At 43.5% G+C, this 14600-nt stretch overlaps 1 protein-coding gene across 1 annotated transcript; it reads right to left on the reverse strand.

Moving 5' to 3' along the window:
- Positions 1-2232: 2232 nt before the first annotated feature.
- On the reverse strand, positions 2233-2619 carry LOC142181068 (uncharacterized). The gene has a single exon (XM_075253194.1). The coding sequence runs from the start codon at positions 2617-2619 to the stop codon at positions 2233-2235; it is 387 nt and encodes a 128-aa protein (XP_075109295.1).
- Between the last annotated feature and the right edge of the window lie 11981 nt (positions 2620-14600).

Here is a 14600-nt window from a genome sequence, read left to right on the forward strand (position 1 = left end):
CAGGCAATCAGATAGATATCAGATGAAATAGCACAAACAACAGATAATGGCAGACAAATGAAATAAAGTAAACACATAGAACAATACCAGCACCGCTGCAGTGTGCAGCCCGATCCATATATCTCGTCGATGGCGCTCACTGGGGGTGTGCAGACTCCGGGAGGGGCCCCTTACGGCCCAAGCGCAATATCAAGCCATCTTGTGGCATCAAATCTAGGCCCTTGGCCTCATATCAATATCAGTATAACATTGCTACGGCACGCAGCCCGATCCCATAGTATCCTCACATCTGACCCTTGGTCGTACTCAGTCTAGAAATCATATAAGCCCCTCAGGCATTAATAAAAACAGTAGTTCTCAGCCCAAAATATCATTTACTATATCCAAAATCAGAACGAATGCATCACTATATACTAAGGGAACAAAGCCCAAGCGAAAACAATCAATAACGGGCACAAATCCCGAAATTACCAAAACTCGAGCCCCAGACCCACTTCTCGAAACTCAGAAATTTTTACATCAATGGGTTCCTTATCCTTTCACAGTTCATACATATCAAAAGTTCTCAAATTCGACCTCAAATGGTCCTTGAAATCCAAATTGAAAAGTTTCTAAATCCCAAGCCCTAGTTCTTCCATTTTTAGCTTAGTTTCCATAAATTTCTAGGTGGATTTCACAATAGATTCGAGTTTTAGGTTCGAAAATCTTACCTTCAAATGTTTCTCCTTGAACCCCTCTTCGATTTTCTTCAAAAAGCTCTCAAATGGCTTAGCTATGGAGGAAAAATGACTCAAAATCACGGATGAAATAACTTAAAACATTCTGCCCAGGGGTTTTTGCATCTGCGACCCCCCCACCGCTCCTACGGTACCGCTTCTGCGGTCATTTCTCCGCATCTGCGAAAATCACTCAACTGGCCATCAATCGCATCTGCGATCAAATCCCCGCATCTGCGACATCGCAGATCCGGCCAGCCTAACCGCTTCTGCGGTCTCTGCCCAGCAGGCTCATTTCCTCTTTTATGACTAATCAACCGCACATGCAGCGCCACATCTGCGGTCCACAACTTGCAGATGTAGAAATAACAGAAACAACAAATCTGAAGCTGCAACAAATTCCAAATTCTCTAATAACCACCTGAAATCACCCCGAGGCCCCCGGGACCTCAACCAAAAGAACGAACATGACCCAATACCTTATTCAAACTTGTTCCAATCATCAAAACACTTCAAACAACATCAAATCCATCAATTCACATTGAATTCAAGCCTAAGTTTTCTAAAAACTTCCGAAATACGCTTTCGATAAAAAACCCAACCAAACCACGTCCGAATGACCTGAAATTTTGCACACACATAATAAATGACATAACGAAGCTACAGAAACTCTCAGAATTCCATTCCGACCCTTGGATCGAAATCTCACCTATCAACCGGAATTCGCCAAAATACTAACTTCGCCAATTCAAGCCTAATCCTACACCGGACCTCCAAAACCAATTCCGATCACGCTCCTAAGTCATAAATCACCCAACGAAGCTAACAAAATCATAAAAATTCTGATCCGAGCTCATATACAAATAAGTCAACTCTTGGTCAAACCTTTCAAATTCAAAACTTTCAATTGAGACTGTTTCTTTCAAATTCATACCGATTTCCGTGAAAACCAAAACCAACGATTTACATCAGTCATAATACATCACACGTGGCAAGTCATGCCTGAGAACTGGCGATCAAAGTGCAAAAGCTCAAAATGACCGGTTGGGTCGTTACACCTCTAGAGACCTTTCTTTTAAGATCTGGGCATTCAGCTTGAACATTCTCATATCTTCCACACTCATAACAATTTCCATCATTCATGTCTTGTTCATTGTGTTGCCTGGTTCATCTAGGTGGCATCCTTTTCTTGTGTTTTTGTACCTTCTCATTAAACTATCCATGTTTCTTGATGCCATGGCAATCTCTTCTTCAAGAGCTTCTAGGACGTTATCAATATCATTTTCAGGTGTTTCAGTTGTAGCTTTGAAAGCAACTATTTTCTTCTTTTCTTTCTGGTTTGTTTTCTTGAGATATGTTTTCTCCAATGCTATAAGATCTCCTCGAAGTTCATCATATGAAAGTTTGTTTAGATCTTGAGATTCGAGTGCAACTACTTTTGTATGCTAAGTGGTAGGTAAACTTCTTAGAATTTTTTGAACTTGATCACCATTTGAGTGGGGTTTACCAAAGGCTTTTAATCGCTAATGATTTTGTTGAACCTTGCAAACATTTCCTCAATAGATTCTCCTTCTTTCATCTGGAAGAGTTCATAGTCATGAACCAACTTGTTGATGTGAGTTTCTTTCACTTTGTTGGTTCCTTCATAAGTAACTTCCAGTTTATTCCACATTTCTTTGGTTGTATCACAACTTGATATTTTCTCATACTCCTCTCCACTTATAGCATTATAGAGTAAATTTCGTGCCTCCGCATTGACATGAACAACTGCCATTTGCTCGTCTGTGTATTCATCTATATCTTCCGGATTAGCGGGTAGTTGAGCTACTGCTGGTAGTGGATAGTTACCCTTTTTGATAACGTGCCATACTTTGACATAATAGGATTTTGCATATATTTTCATTCGGACTTTCCAGTGAGAAAAGTATTATCCATAGAAATATGGTGGCCTGACTTGCAACGTTCCTTCTTGAAAGAGTGCTCCTACAGTCACTTGATTTGTCATAATCTTTTCTCACAGCCGTTAAGCAAAAAGTGTGAGACTAGCTTTGATACCAATTGAAAGTACAAGGGGGTGAATTGTCGATTTTTATGTTTAGTATTATAAATAATTGACTAGTTAAATTAGTTGACTAGAGATAAGAATAGAATAATAGTAATGCAGAAAATAAAAATACTAGGATTTTTATACTAGTTCGGATTCAATGTGAATCCTACTCCAGTCCCCTTGGGTTGCAAGGGTGATCTCTTTCCTTGTTTGAGGTTTCTCGAGTACAAAATTATTGATGTAGCTTTACACCAACAACTTAGTCTCTATGTCACTTTTCTTTTCTCGATACAATGCCTCACCAGTGTTTGTCTCTTTTTTTTCTCTAACTAATTACACAGCAGATCTAAAAAGAAATACAATGTTTGTTTGGAGTAGGACAAAAAGAGTGATAATGGTTCGTTCAAAGTATATATGCTTCAAGCCTGGAATAGATGTATATATACTTCGTGAGGCCTTCCTGACTCGTGATTGATGTGAATCTTGAGAGATTACAAACCCAAGGGAGTTGATCCTTGAAAGGAATCATAAATTGATTCTTCCAAGAATAAAGTCAACTTTCCGTTGATATTCCTTGACTTGTGGTCTTGACAGGTTGTTCATCCACTAGGCATATCTTTTCCGTTACTTGAGTGATCACCGATGGATCCCTTGATTTTGGGCTTCAACGATCTTCGGCGTAGCACTTCGCAATCTTGTTTTCCTTTGATTTGGTACCTTCCTATAATAGCTTCTGTCATTCATTTATCAAATCATTGATTGATTCTTCTTCTGAATCTCTACTGGTTCTTCCTTTTTCATCTCTAATCATTGATACTTTTCCTTTTGCTTTGCTTCTAGAGCTACCGTTAATAGATTGTTTCCTTAATCCATACTTGAATGATAGGGCTTCTTGATTCCTTTGTTTTATCCCTTGTGATCCTGCACCAAATGTGATATATTATTTTTCATCATTAAAACTCATACTTATTTAACAGTATTTAATTTGCTCGATCGAATTCACAATTCTTTGAGGATATAAATTGAAGAGGCAAGCTTGAGTGTTGCAAGCTTCAAGTTTTAAGAAGATAAAAAAATATCTTATGAGGAGCGTCACAATTATGGAAGTATGGAATAATTTCTCTTATTAGGTTCTATATAGTGAAAATGTCAATACCAACAAAGTAATTGTTTACTGTAAAAATGGTAATAACAATTAAATTTGTTGATGAGACTCTAAAAATACGCGATCTATTTATATACTAGTTTGTTAAGTAGTTGACGCTAAGCGTGTAGATTTAGATACGAAATAAAGTTAAGGAGAGAGCTATAATCAAACTGATAGGTTGGTTACTCGGGGCCTCAGGCCTATCGATTCTAGGCCTCGAGATCGATCCCGGAGCTCGATTATGAACTATCGAAGGCAGCAGCTATGCGACTAACGGTTATAATAAAATAAATGGAGGCTCTTTATGGTCAATGATAAACAATAAATGAAGAACAAGTATGAAGACAATAAATGGAAGCAATAATATTGAAAGAATGTGCTAGAGAGCAAAGAGAATGCTGTTCTATATTTCTTATGGAGCAGCTGGAGCGACCAAACCTTACAAAGTGATAGGGATCCCCTTTATATAGGAGGGAAATCCCATCATAGTACAACAAGCATTAATTACAAAGATATGGAGATGTGACCACTAGATGACACTCTGACTCGGGTCTTAGAGTAGCTCTCTAGGCTCTGTCAGTCCTAGCCACGTGCCTTAGGAAATCCCCGTTTCTACTGTGACAGTGGTCAACATTACCCTAAGACCGAGTGCCAATGAGCCTCAAGGTAGGAGACTCGATCATAACCTTGTAGCTTCGAGATGGTCTTCTGAGGTGCTTTGATAATGAGAAATTGGACCCCCCGATTTCACCGCAGATAGATAGTCCCTGCATTTTTTAGAGATGAGTGATAAGAAACGATTTTGACATCCAACTCTTCGTACCCCTCGTGGGCTTTTGTAATCGAATGTTTCATGAATACAATGATATTTATCCAATTTGTCTTCGATGCTTGCTATATTCTTTTATGTTTGTGGAGACTTTGAATGCATGACTCTGTCTGCTGTTACCAATATCAAGCCCGGGTGTGAGTAGTCTTTCTGGACATCGGTTGATTAATATGGCCTCGCGCGGAACCTTTTGCGATACCTTGGGTCGAACCTGGATCGGGCCGATGAACTCGGATTGTCAGGACCTTGACTTCAAGTAGAATGAAAGTAACGTTTTGGGCCTTGGAACCATGATTTATTACTTAAACTTCGTGGTAACCTTTGAGAAGAAATTTGCTCGGAGGCCTGTGAACAAGGACTGCCTTTGATCTCTCGAGGGCAGTCCCCGAGTGGAGGTTCGTTCAAATTCGGGCCACCTGGAAACTTACTTTGGGCTTAGTGTAAATAGCCTTAAGGCGCTGTAGATAGATCTTGGAAGAGGGTTTGTCCGATCTCGGACGGTACCTCGGGGCCAAACCCAAATAGGTGGAGTTTAAATGCTTATTTCCTTGGAGCTTGATTCCCTTTTGACAAAAGCCCCAGAGGTCGAGTACCTCCCTGGGTCTCGTAATGATGCCATTGGATTCTTGGAGCCTAACCTTCCCTTTAATGGAGATCCTGGAGGTCGGGTACCACCTCGGTGTTGGTGAAGGCATCATCGGCTTCCTGGAGCCTAGCCTTGTCCTAATGGAGGTCCTCGAGGTCAGGTACCACCTTGGGACTGGCGATGTTGTCGGCTCCCTGGATTTTAACTTTCCTTTGATGGAGATACTCGAGGTTGGGTACCACCTCGGTGCTGGCGAAGGCGTCATCGGCTTCTTGGAGCCTAGCCTCATCCTGATGGAGGTTCTCTAGGACGGATACCACATCGGGACTGGTGATGATGTTGGCTCCCTGGAGCTTAAGTTTCTTTTGATGGAGATCCTCGAGGTCAGGTACCACCTCGGTATTAGTGAAGGCATCATCAGCTTCCTGGAGCCTTGCCTCCTCCTGATGGAGATCCTCGAGGTTGGGTACCACCTCGGGACTGGCGATGATATTGTTGACGTTTTAGAGACTAACTTCTTTTTGATGGAGGTCCTCGAGGTCGGGTACCACCTCGGGACTGGCAATGGTGCTTCTAGCCGGTTTTGAGGCAAGTGGATCATCATCGTCTTTTCTATGTATATACATGGTCGTTTTTTGCTTTTTAGGAGATCCCACCACTTTAAGAAGTTGCCCTTATTTTCCTGCACTAGCCCTTCGTTACTCTGACACTAACGCACTTGCATATATTCCCGCTTTAGTTTTCTAATTTTGTCATAGCCATGGCTGCTATGTTGGGGTTTGTCCGACAGGGAGGGGAGAGCTCCGCCTCCAGCATTCAGGACCAACATGAGTATGCCTTGAAGGTTACTTTTTTGATAGGAGAAGAATATCTTGGGTTATTGAGAAAAGACTGCGGATGGGGGGAAAAGGTAGTACCACAGATACTTCCCCCGGGTGAGGGCATCATAGATTGTGCTGATGGATTCTTGAATGTATGCACATACCCTTTCACATTGGGCCCCCTTGATAGGGTTGTGCTAGACTTCTGCCTAGAGTATCGGGTTACCTTGGCACAGATCCATCGGTCATTTTGGCAAACAGTGCTAATGATGAGATTTTTTACGGAGAAGGCGGGCCTTGACCTTACTCTTAGTCATCTTATCAGGCTGTATCGACCCTTCCAACATCGAGGTCTACTGACCTTGAGATGCCGATCGACCACGCCCTTTGTTGTTGACAATAAGGAAGACGGAGATGGGGGTGGTTGAGTCGCTTCGTCCAGGTACGGACCACTAACATTATCCCCCTGGAGCTCATGCCATCCCCTGAGGAATGGAACTATGCTCGTAAGTGGTGCATCTCATACTTTCCTAGTTCTGTCTTTGATGAAAGCCCGGTTTCGTAACCATGCCTTCTTTTCTTTTCCCTCAGCGGTGTCATGGGCGCCGAGAGACGTTCCTGATTTGCCGGATTGGATCCAAAAGTTGGCGACCCACTCGACCTGTGATGAGCGCAAGTGGTGAGCTGTGCCCGGGGCAAGTGGGAAGCGAAACATCAATGTGAGTGATATGTTATACTTTCCTCTCCCTTCCTTCATGTGGAGAAGCATATTCCTTTTATGCGTATTAATCTTGCTGTTGTAGGCATTGGAGAGCCTTTCGAGGCAAGGTCGCGCTCCTTTGGAGAGGGGGAAGGGTTGCCAGCCCCCATGCTAAAGAGTGACAACAATAAGCGAGAGATGCTTTTTCAGGGCGATGGTGCTCAAGGCAAGGCAAAACAGGACTGGGGCATCGGAGCGGAAGCATCATCCGAACATGTCGTGTCCACGGTTCCTGGTTCTAGAAAAAGAGTTTCTCCGTTGTTGTCACCTTCTTTTTCCATCGACAGTACTTTGGGAGATACTAGAAATCTGGGGTCGTACGTACCGAGCGATCGCGCTTCGACTTGGATCGACTCTTTCAGGGCTGAAAGAACTGGATTGGCAAGTGTGCACTCGGCCTTCGAGGAAACCCAATGGCTTCACTTTGCGGTGAGTTTCGGCATAGTTCTTTCGAGCTTCGCGCTTTCCCTTTCTTATTAGGTTTCTTTTTTGCAGGAATTCGACAAGCTTAAGTCTGGGTTGCTTCGTTGTTAAGCCAGGCTATGGAAAGCTCTGGATGAGGAGATATCTCTTAGGCTCCTTTGTGATGAAAAGGAGGTCGAGCTGGTACACTTGCAGTATGAGGTGGGCCAAAGCTTGAATTATGAGAACCATCTGAAGGAGCAGGTAATTTTCTGTCTTGGGTGAGCGTGCACCCCGCCTCCTGGTTCTTGAGGCTAATGCTTAGTTTGTTTTAGTTGCAGAAAAAGACGGAGGCCCTGGAGCGCCTTCGAGATGAAGTTGTCCAGGCTAGGCGTGAATATGATGAGTTGAGAGCTCGAGCGGAGGCTTAGGATTTAGAGGGGAAGGATGCTCTGGCTAAAGTTCCTGTTTTTGAAGCTCAACTTTGCTTAGCCTATGATAATGCTTTGGTTCAGACAGACATGATTGCAAAGCTTGAGTTCGAGCTTTCGAAGGTCAGGGCTGAGATTGTTGATGCTCGGGCAGAAACTGCGATGAGCCAGACTAAGGCTGACTGGGAGATGACGATCTATTGAAAGGATGCTGCCGATGCTCAAGCTGAGCAGAGAAGGGTCCTCGACCGTGAAGGGAGGGTTGAAGAATATGCTCGCTACAAATATCGAAGAAATACCCTTGAAGAGATCTGTGCTACGGGCTTCGCCCTTTTGGAGGAATTAGCACTAGCAAGGGCGGACGAGCGCGATGCTCGGTTACTTTTTCCTAATGCTGAAGAAAGCGAAGATGAGGCCGGCATGCCGTAGCTCTCCCCCCCCCCCGGGGGGGGGTAGATTTTGCCATTTGTATGTAGCATTTTAAAAACATGTTTGTAGGCGGATATTGCACTTTTTGCACATGTGTATAAAAGAAAACATTGCAGCTTGATTTCTTTTGTATCTCTTGTTGTCTTGAATTTGGCCATGTGGACTGGTGTTCGAGTTGGTAGGAATCCTTAGAGTCATGATATGGCTCTAGGGCTCATTGGACTAGCCCGTAGGCTCTTACGCACTTTCGCTCTTAGGCATATTTAGTCCATCTGCTTTGGGTGCAGTCCTTGAGCCGGGCGCCGACTCGAGCTTATTTGGCCTTCGAATGGCCGAAATTTAGGCTGGCGACAGTGGCTCTTATGATTTTGGTCGATGCGACCTTCTAGTATATGTGGGCTGGCGACAATGGCTCTTACGCCGTGGGCCATTGCGGCCTTTTAGTAAGGGCTGGTGACAATGGCTCTTACGCCGTGGGCCAATGTGGCCTTTTGTATGCGTGGTCCTAAGGCTCATTAGGCTGGCAATAATGGCTCTTACGCCTTGGGCTGAAGTGGCCTTTTAATGTAAGCTGGCAACAATGGCTCTTACGCCTTGGGTCGAAGTGGCCTTTTAATGTAAGCTGGCGACAATGGCTCTTACGCTTTGCCCTTAGGCATATATGGTTAACTATTTTGGATCCAGTCTTCGAATTGGGTTACGACTCAAGCTTGTTTTGACCTTCAAGTTTTAAAATTTCAGGCTGGCAACAGTGGCTCTTACGTTTTTGGTCGATGCATCTTTTGTGTATGTTTCCCTAAGGCTCAATAGGCTGGCAACAATGGCTCTTACGCGCTTGGTCGATGCGACCTTTTATGTATGCTTTATTTTCCTCTCGTTAAGGACTTTTGAAGTAATTTTTGCCTGACTCGTCGTCGATTTGGGAAGAACCTCGATTTCGAGTAACTTGCGGCGATGTTTGAGCATCTCGGGAGGTTTGGCTCGGAGGCTGAGTAGCTCAAAGCCTGTGATTTGGAGTCGACATGGTCGAAGCTCTTTTGCCTATGCTGAGGGTAGCCTGTTAACCGGTTCTTTCCGAATTAGATTCGGAGTAATTCAAGGCCTGTGATTTTGTAGCGACAGTCGGATGTCCCCGAGTCATGTTGGTTCGGCTGGTATAGCCATGTAATCGGAGTCATTTGTTTTTGGACGGAGCCTTTGAGTCCTGACTGAAGTAGTTTCGGCATCTATATCGAGGGTATGCCTTTTTAGGGGTCTTATATGTTCGATATATAGCCGAAACTTTGGGATCGGGTATATGCCTTTAGTGAGGTCTTACAAGTTTTACAAGCCGTTGAGGTCTTACAGTTTTACATGCAGTTGAGGACTTACAGTTTTACATGCCGTTGAGGTCTTACAGTTTTATATGTCGTTGAGATCTTATAGTTTTACATGTCGTTGAGGTCTTACATTTTTACATGTCGTTGAGGTCTTACAGTTTTACATGCCATCGAGGTCTTACAGTTTTACATATCGTTGAGGTCTTATGAGACCGAGTCTGCGCTCTCGGGGTCTTATGACCTCGGGTTTTGATAAGTCGATGGAGATGGCGCTTGACGGCAGTCCCCGAGTCGTCTAGTGATTTCTTGACTCGGGAGACATTATTTGCAGACTTTGCATTGCCTCGTCGAGGGCTTACAATTTTGGAGATCCTGACCTTGAGGTCGTGTGTTTTTTGAGATTTTGATGCCAGTCCCTGAGTATTCGGGATACTTTCGGCATTGGAGATGTTTTGCAATTTTCACGTTGCCTCATCTGAGGGCTTGTGATTTTGGAGTCCCGACCTGCAGGTCATTCAGGCGTTGAATTGTTGACGTTAGTTCCTGGGTCTTCGGGACATTTCTGGCAGAGAAGTCATTTTTACGGAGGTGCCGAGCTGCTTTTGGAGTGTGAAATGCTTTGATAAAAGATATTGTTCAAAGCCGTCGGGGGCCGGCTATACGGACATGGTTCTTTCGACCGTTTGGCCCGGTACATTATTTTCCTGTTAGGACCCCATTTGGCGTTTCTTGGCCTTTCTAAGCGGATAACCTTCCGGGAGGATGCCCCATAGTGTTCGAGGTTGATTGCAAAAGAAGCCTTGAATACTTGTTGAGTCTCCCTTAGGTAGCATGCAGATGTTGCCTCGTTAAAAACCTTGCCGGTAAAACCCTTTTCTTGATAAAAACTCGGTCGAAGGAAAAGAGTGCAATGGATGCTTTAAAACCTTAAGGTCTTCGAGCTGGGTTAGCGCTCTGACTGCTTCGATCGGGCGTCTACATAAGGGTTAGTCTGAAATATGAAATAAAAAGGGAGATGGTTATACCTTAGTGTGGAATGTACTGGCGATGCTTTAAGGACCTATATGTCCTAATTACTCGAGATGAGGATGCTTTACGGTCCTTTACTTTGTTTGATTGGGTTTACTTAAAGGTGTGGCTTGATTACCCTTTGGCTCTTTTGCGGGTGGAGGTATTAATGTCGGTGCCACGTCGTGCACCGCGAACATCTCCCTTGCCGCATGTTATTCCCCGTAGATGGTTTTAATCCCAGCCTTTGTCAGGAATTTCATCATTTTGTGTAGAGTGGGTGGTACTGCTCTCATGCAGTGTATCCATGGCCATTCGAAGAGGCGTTGTACCTAATGTCTCCTTCGATAACATGGAATTTGGCATTTTGGGTCGTGCTAGCCACGATGACTGGGAGGGTGATTTCTCCTTTTGTTGTTTCACTTGCCATGTTGAATCCGTTGAGGACTCGAGTGGCGGGAACGACTTGGTCAAGCTGTCTGAGCTGCTCTATCACCTTTGACTTGATAATGTTGGCCAAGCTACCTGGATCCACGAGTACACATTTTATTTGAAAAGAATTTACAAGGAAAAAGATTACTGGTGCGTCATTGTGAGGTTGAGACAAGGTCTCGGTGTCCTCTTCGCTGAATGTGAGGGCATCGTCAGGAATATATCCCCGGGTTCGCTTTTCTCTAGTGATTGATATTTTTGTCCTTCTCATTACAGGTTCCTATGGGGCATCGACGCCTTCGAAGATCATGTGGATGACATGTTGTGGCTCATTTGCTTCGTTCTTCTTGGCTGCCTCTCTTTCTCAGAACTGATTTTTGGCTCGGTCACTAAGGAATTCCTGAAGATGACCTTTGTTAAGTAGTCGAGCTACCTCTTCTCGAAGCTGGTGGCAATCCTTGATCCTATGGCCGTGCGAGTTGTGAAATTTGCACAATAAGTTATGATTCCTTTGTGAAGGATCCAGTTGTACAGGCCTGGGCCACCTGGCATCTCTGATTTTACTGATGGCGAACACGATGATTGATATATCGACGTTGAAGTTGTATTCTGATAGGTGGGGTGCCCCCGTCAGCCCTTCGTTCCTATCGAATCTGGCTCTGTTGATGAATCCCTAAGGATCCTGTTCTCGGTCAATCCTTCGATCATTGCAAGGTGGGTTGCAACTTGAGCCATTTCTCCTGTCTTCAGTGTATGGCTGATATCTTTCTTTATTTGGTTTTGGCTCCCTCGCCGGGAGCCTGCTTGGGTATACTAAGCCCGAGGGGGCTCCCAGCTAGTCGTCTTCGACCCTGATTTTTGACTGGTATCGGTTATGGACGTCCGACCAGGTCACGATGGGATATTCGACTAGATTCTCTTTCAGATGTCTCGAAGCCACCGATCTTCATTCATTCAAGCCTTGAGTGAAGGCCTACACCGCCCAATCGTCAGAGACTAGCGGTAGTTCCATTCGTTCCATTTGGAAGCGAGACACGAAATCACACAGCATTTCGTTTTCCCTTTGCTTGATCTTGAACACATCAGATTTCCTCATTGCTACTTTGATGGCACCAGCATGTTCCTTTATGAAGGAATCTACCAGCATGGCAAATGAGTCTATGTAGTTGGGATCTAGGTTGTGATACCACATCATGGCCCCCTTCGAGAGTATTTACCCGAACTTCTTTAACAAGACGACTCGATTTCATCTTCCTTTATGTCGTTGGCTTTTACCGCACACGGGTAGGCAGTAACATGTTGATTGGGGTCTGAGGTCCAGTTGTACTTTGGGATTTCTGGCATTCTGAACTTCTTTAGGATGGGTTTCGGGGCCGCTTCCTTGGGGAACGACCTTTGTATGAAATTCTTCAAATCCACACCTTTCAGGACCGGGGGTGCACCCAGAATTTGGTCGACCCTGGAGTTGTAGGTTTTGACCTTTTTGTCGTTGTCTTCTATCATCTTCTTGCCCAACTAGATCCTCCTGGTGAGGTCCTCGAATATTTTTACGATGGCGGGATCCGTCATCGACCCGTTATTGCTTGATCTCTCTGCTACCTGTTCAGCTGGGGGAGGTGTCCCCGGTGCTACCGTGCTAGGAGTTTTCCGGTGACTTTGCAGCTGAGCAATATCTAGTTGTTGTGCCTGCAACATTTTAAAAATAACATGAAGGCTAACCTCACGTTCTTCCCTAGTTGGGGTTTTCTGAACTTCTTGTGGATCTCCTTGATGCAGGCTTCTGTCAGTATGAGAGCTTATATCTACCTGTTGAGCATCGCGTGAGATTTCTTCCATGGGGACTGGCTCTGGTGCATTCCCAGGGTTTTGTGGTGGCACACCAACACCCAGAACATCCACACCTTTCTCCCCGTGGTCCTCGAGATTGTTGTTTTTGCCTCCATTCACTGAGTTAGACATATTGACCTGAAATTGAAGATCTTGGACAAGAAAAAGCGTGAAAGATAACTTGCGTTGTATGACGAAAACAACAAGAAAATAATCACTATTATTTTAGCCCCACGGTGGGCACCAAACTTTTTACCGTAAAAATGGTAATATCAATTAAATTTGTTGATGTGACTCTAAAAATACGTGATCTAATTTTATGCTAGTTTGTTAAGCAGTTGACGCTAAGCGTGTAGATTTACAGACGAAATAAAGTTAATGAGAGAGCTATAATCAAACCGATAGGTTGGTTACTCGGGGTCCTCGGGCTTGTCGATTCTGGGCCTCAAGATCGATCCTGGAGCTCGATTATGAACTATCGAAGGCAGCAGCTATGCGACTAACGATTATAATAAAATCAATGAAGGCTCTTTATGGCCAATGATAAACAATAAATGAAGAACAAGTATAAAGACAATAAATGAAAGCAATAATATTGAAAGAATGTGCTAGAGAGCAAAGAGAATGTTCTTCTATCATGTAGAGCAACTGAAGGGACCAACCCTTATAAAGTGATAGGGATCCCCTTTATATAGGAGGAAAATCCCATCATAGTACAACAAATATTAATTACAAAGATATGGAGATGTGACCACTAGATTACACCCTAACTTGGGTTTTAGAGTATCTCTCTAGGCTCTGTCAGTCCTAGCCACGTGGCTTGGGAAGAGGCAAGCTAGAGTGTTGCAAGTGTCAAGTAATTTTAAGAAGATGAAAAAATATCTTATGAGAAACGTCACAATTATGAAAATATAGAATAATTTTTCTAATTAGCTTCTATGTAGTGAAAATGTCAATACCAACAAAGTAATGCTTAACATGACCATGTTCGTTAGTATTTGAGGTAGAAATTCAACTGCTTTGCAAGATAGACCTTTGATAATGTAGCCATTCTCCTGAATGGCATATGACCTTCCTGATGATACATAGGTCTATACGCGGCGAAATTAGAAGACTTGATTTCTCGTTGTCGACAGTTAAATGTAATCAGGAAATATTCAGAAAAAAGATGAATAAATATTGGTGATAAATGACCGTTGCAACATGAATCAAATACTTTTGGTGATAGAATTGATTGAATCTACACAGTATTGTAACATGCAAGTGAATCTCAGAGTAAATATAGAGAGGAAATGAGATGAAGAAGAAGATCTGTATTATTATCTTAAGCAAAAGAAGAAGAAATACACGTGTGGGCTGTTATATAAAGACCCACTTCTAACTGCCTTAAAGCTTTCCTTTTATGACAAAGCTTTCTAATCTTCTACACTTAGGTCCCTCAGCTTAGTCTATGTACAATTAGTATATATCTCAATATTCCCCTTCAAGCTGATGGGTGAAACACATCTAGTACACTAAGCTTGGACAAGAGGAAATGATGTTGTGTTGATCCTAGACCCTTGGTCATAAGGTCAGCCTACTGTAAACTAGTAGAAATATATTGTGGTGTCAATTGTCCAGCCTTGATTTTTTTCTCGGACAAAATGACAATCTATTTTAATGTGTTTGGTTCTTTCAAGAAAGATGGGATTGACAACTATTTGTAAAGCAGCCTTACTGTCACAATGCAGAGGGACTGGTTGATGGACATGAACTTGAAGCTCCTTCACCTAGAAACCAAGTAATTTCTGCTGCTGCTGCTGCTAGACTCCTGTACTTGCCTTTGCAAAACTTTAACTGACAGTCT

The sequence above is a fragment of the Nicotiana tabacum genome, chromosome 5, assembly GCF_000715075.1.
Source record: "Nicotiana tabacum cultivar K326 chromosome 5, ASM71507v2, whole genome shotgun sequence".
Classification (NCBI taxonomy): Eukaryota; Viridiplantae; Streptophyta; class Magnoliopsida; order Solanales; family Solanaceae; genus Nicotiana; species Nicotiana tabacum.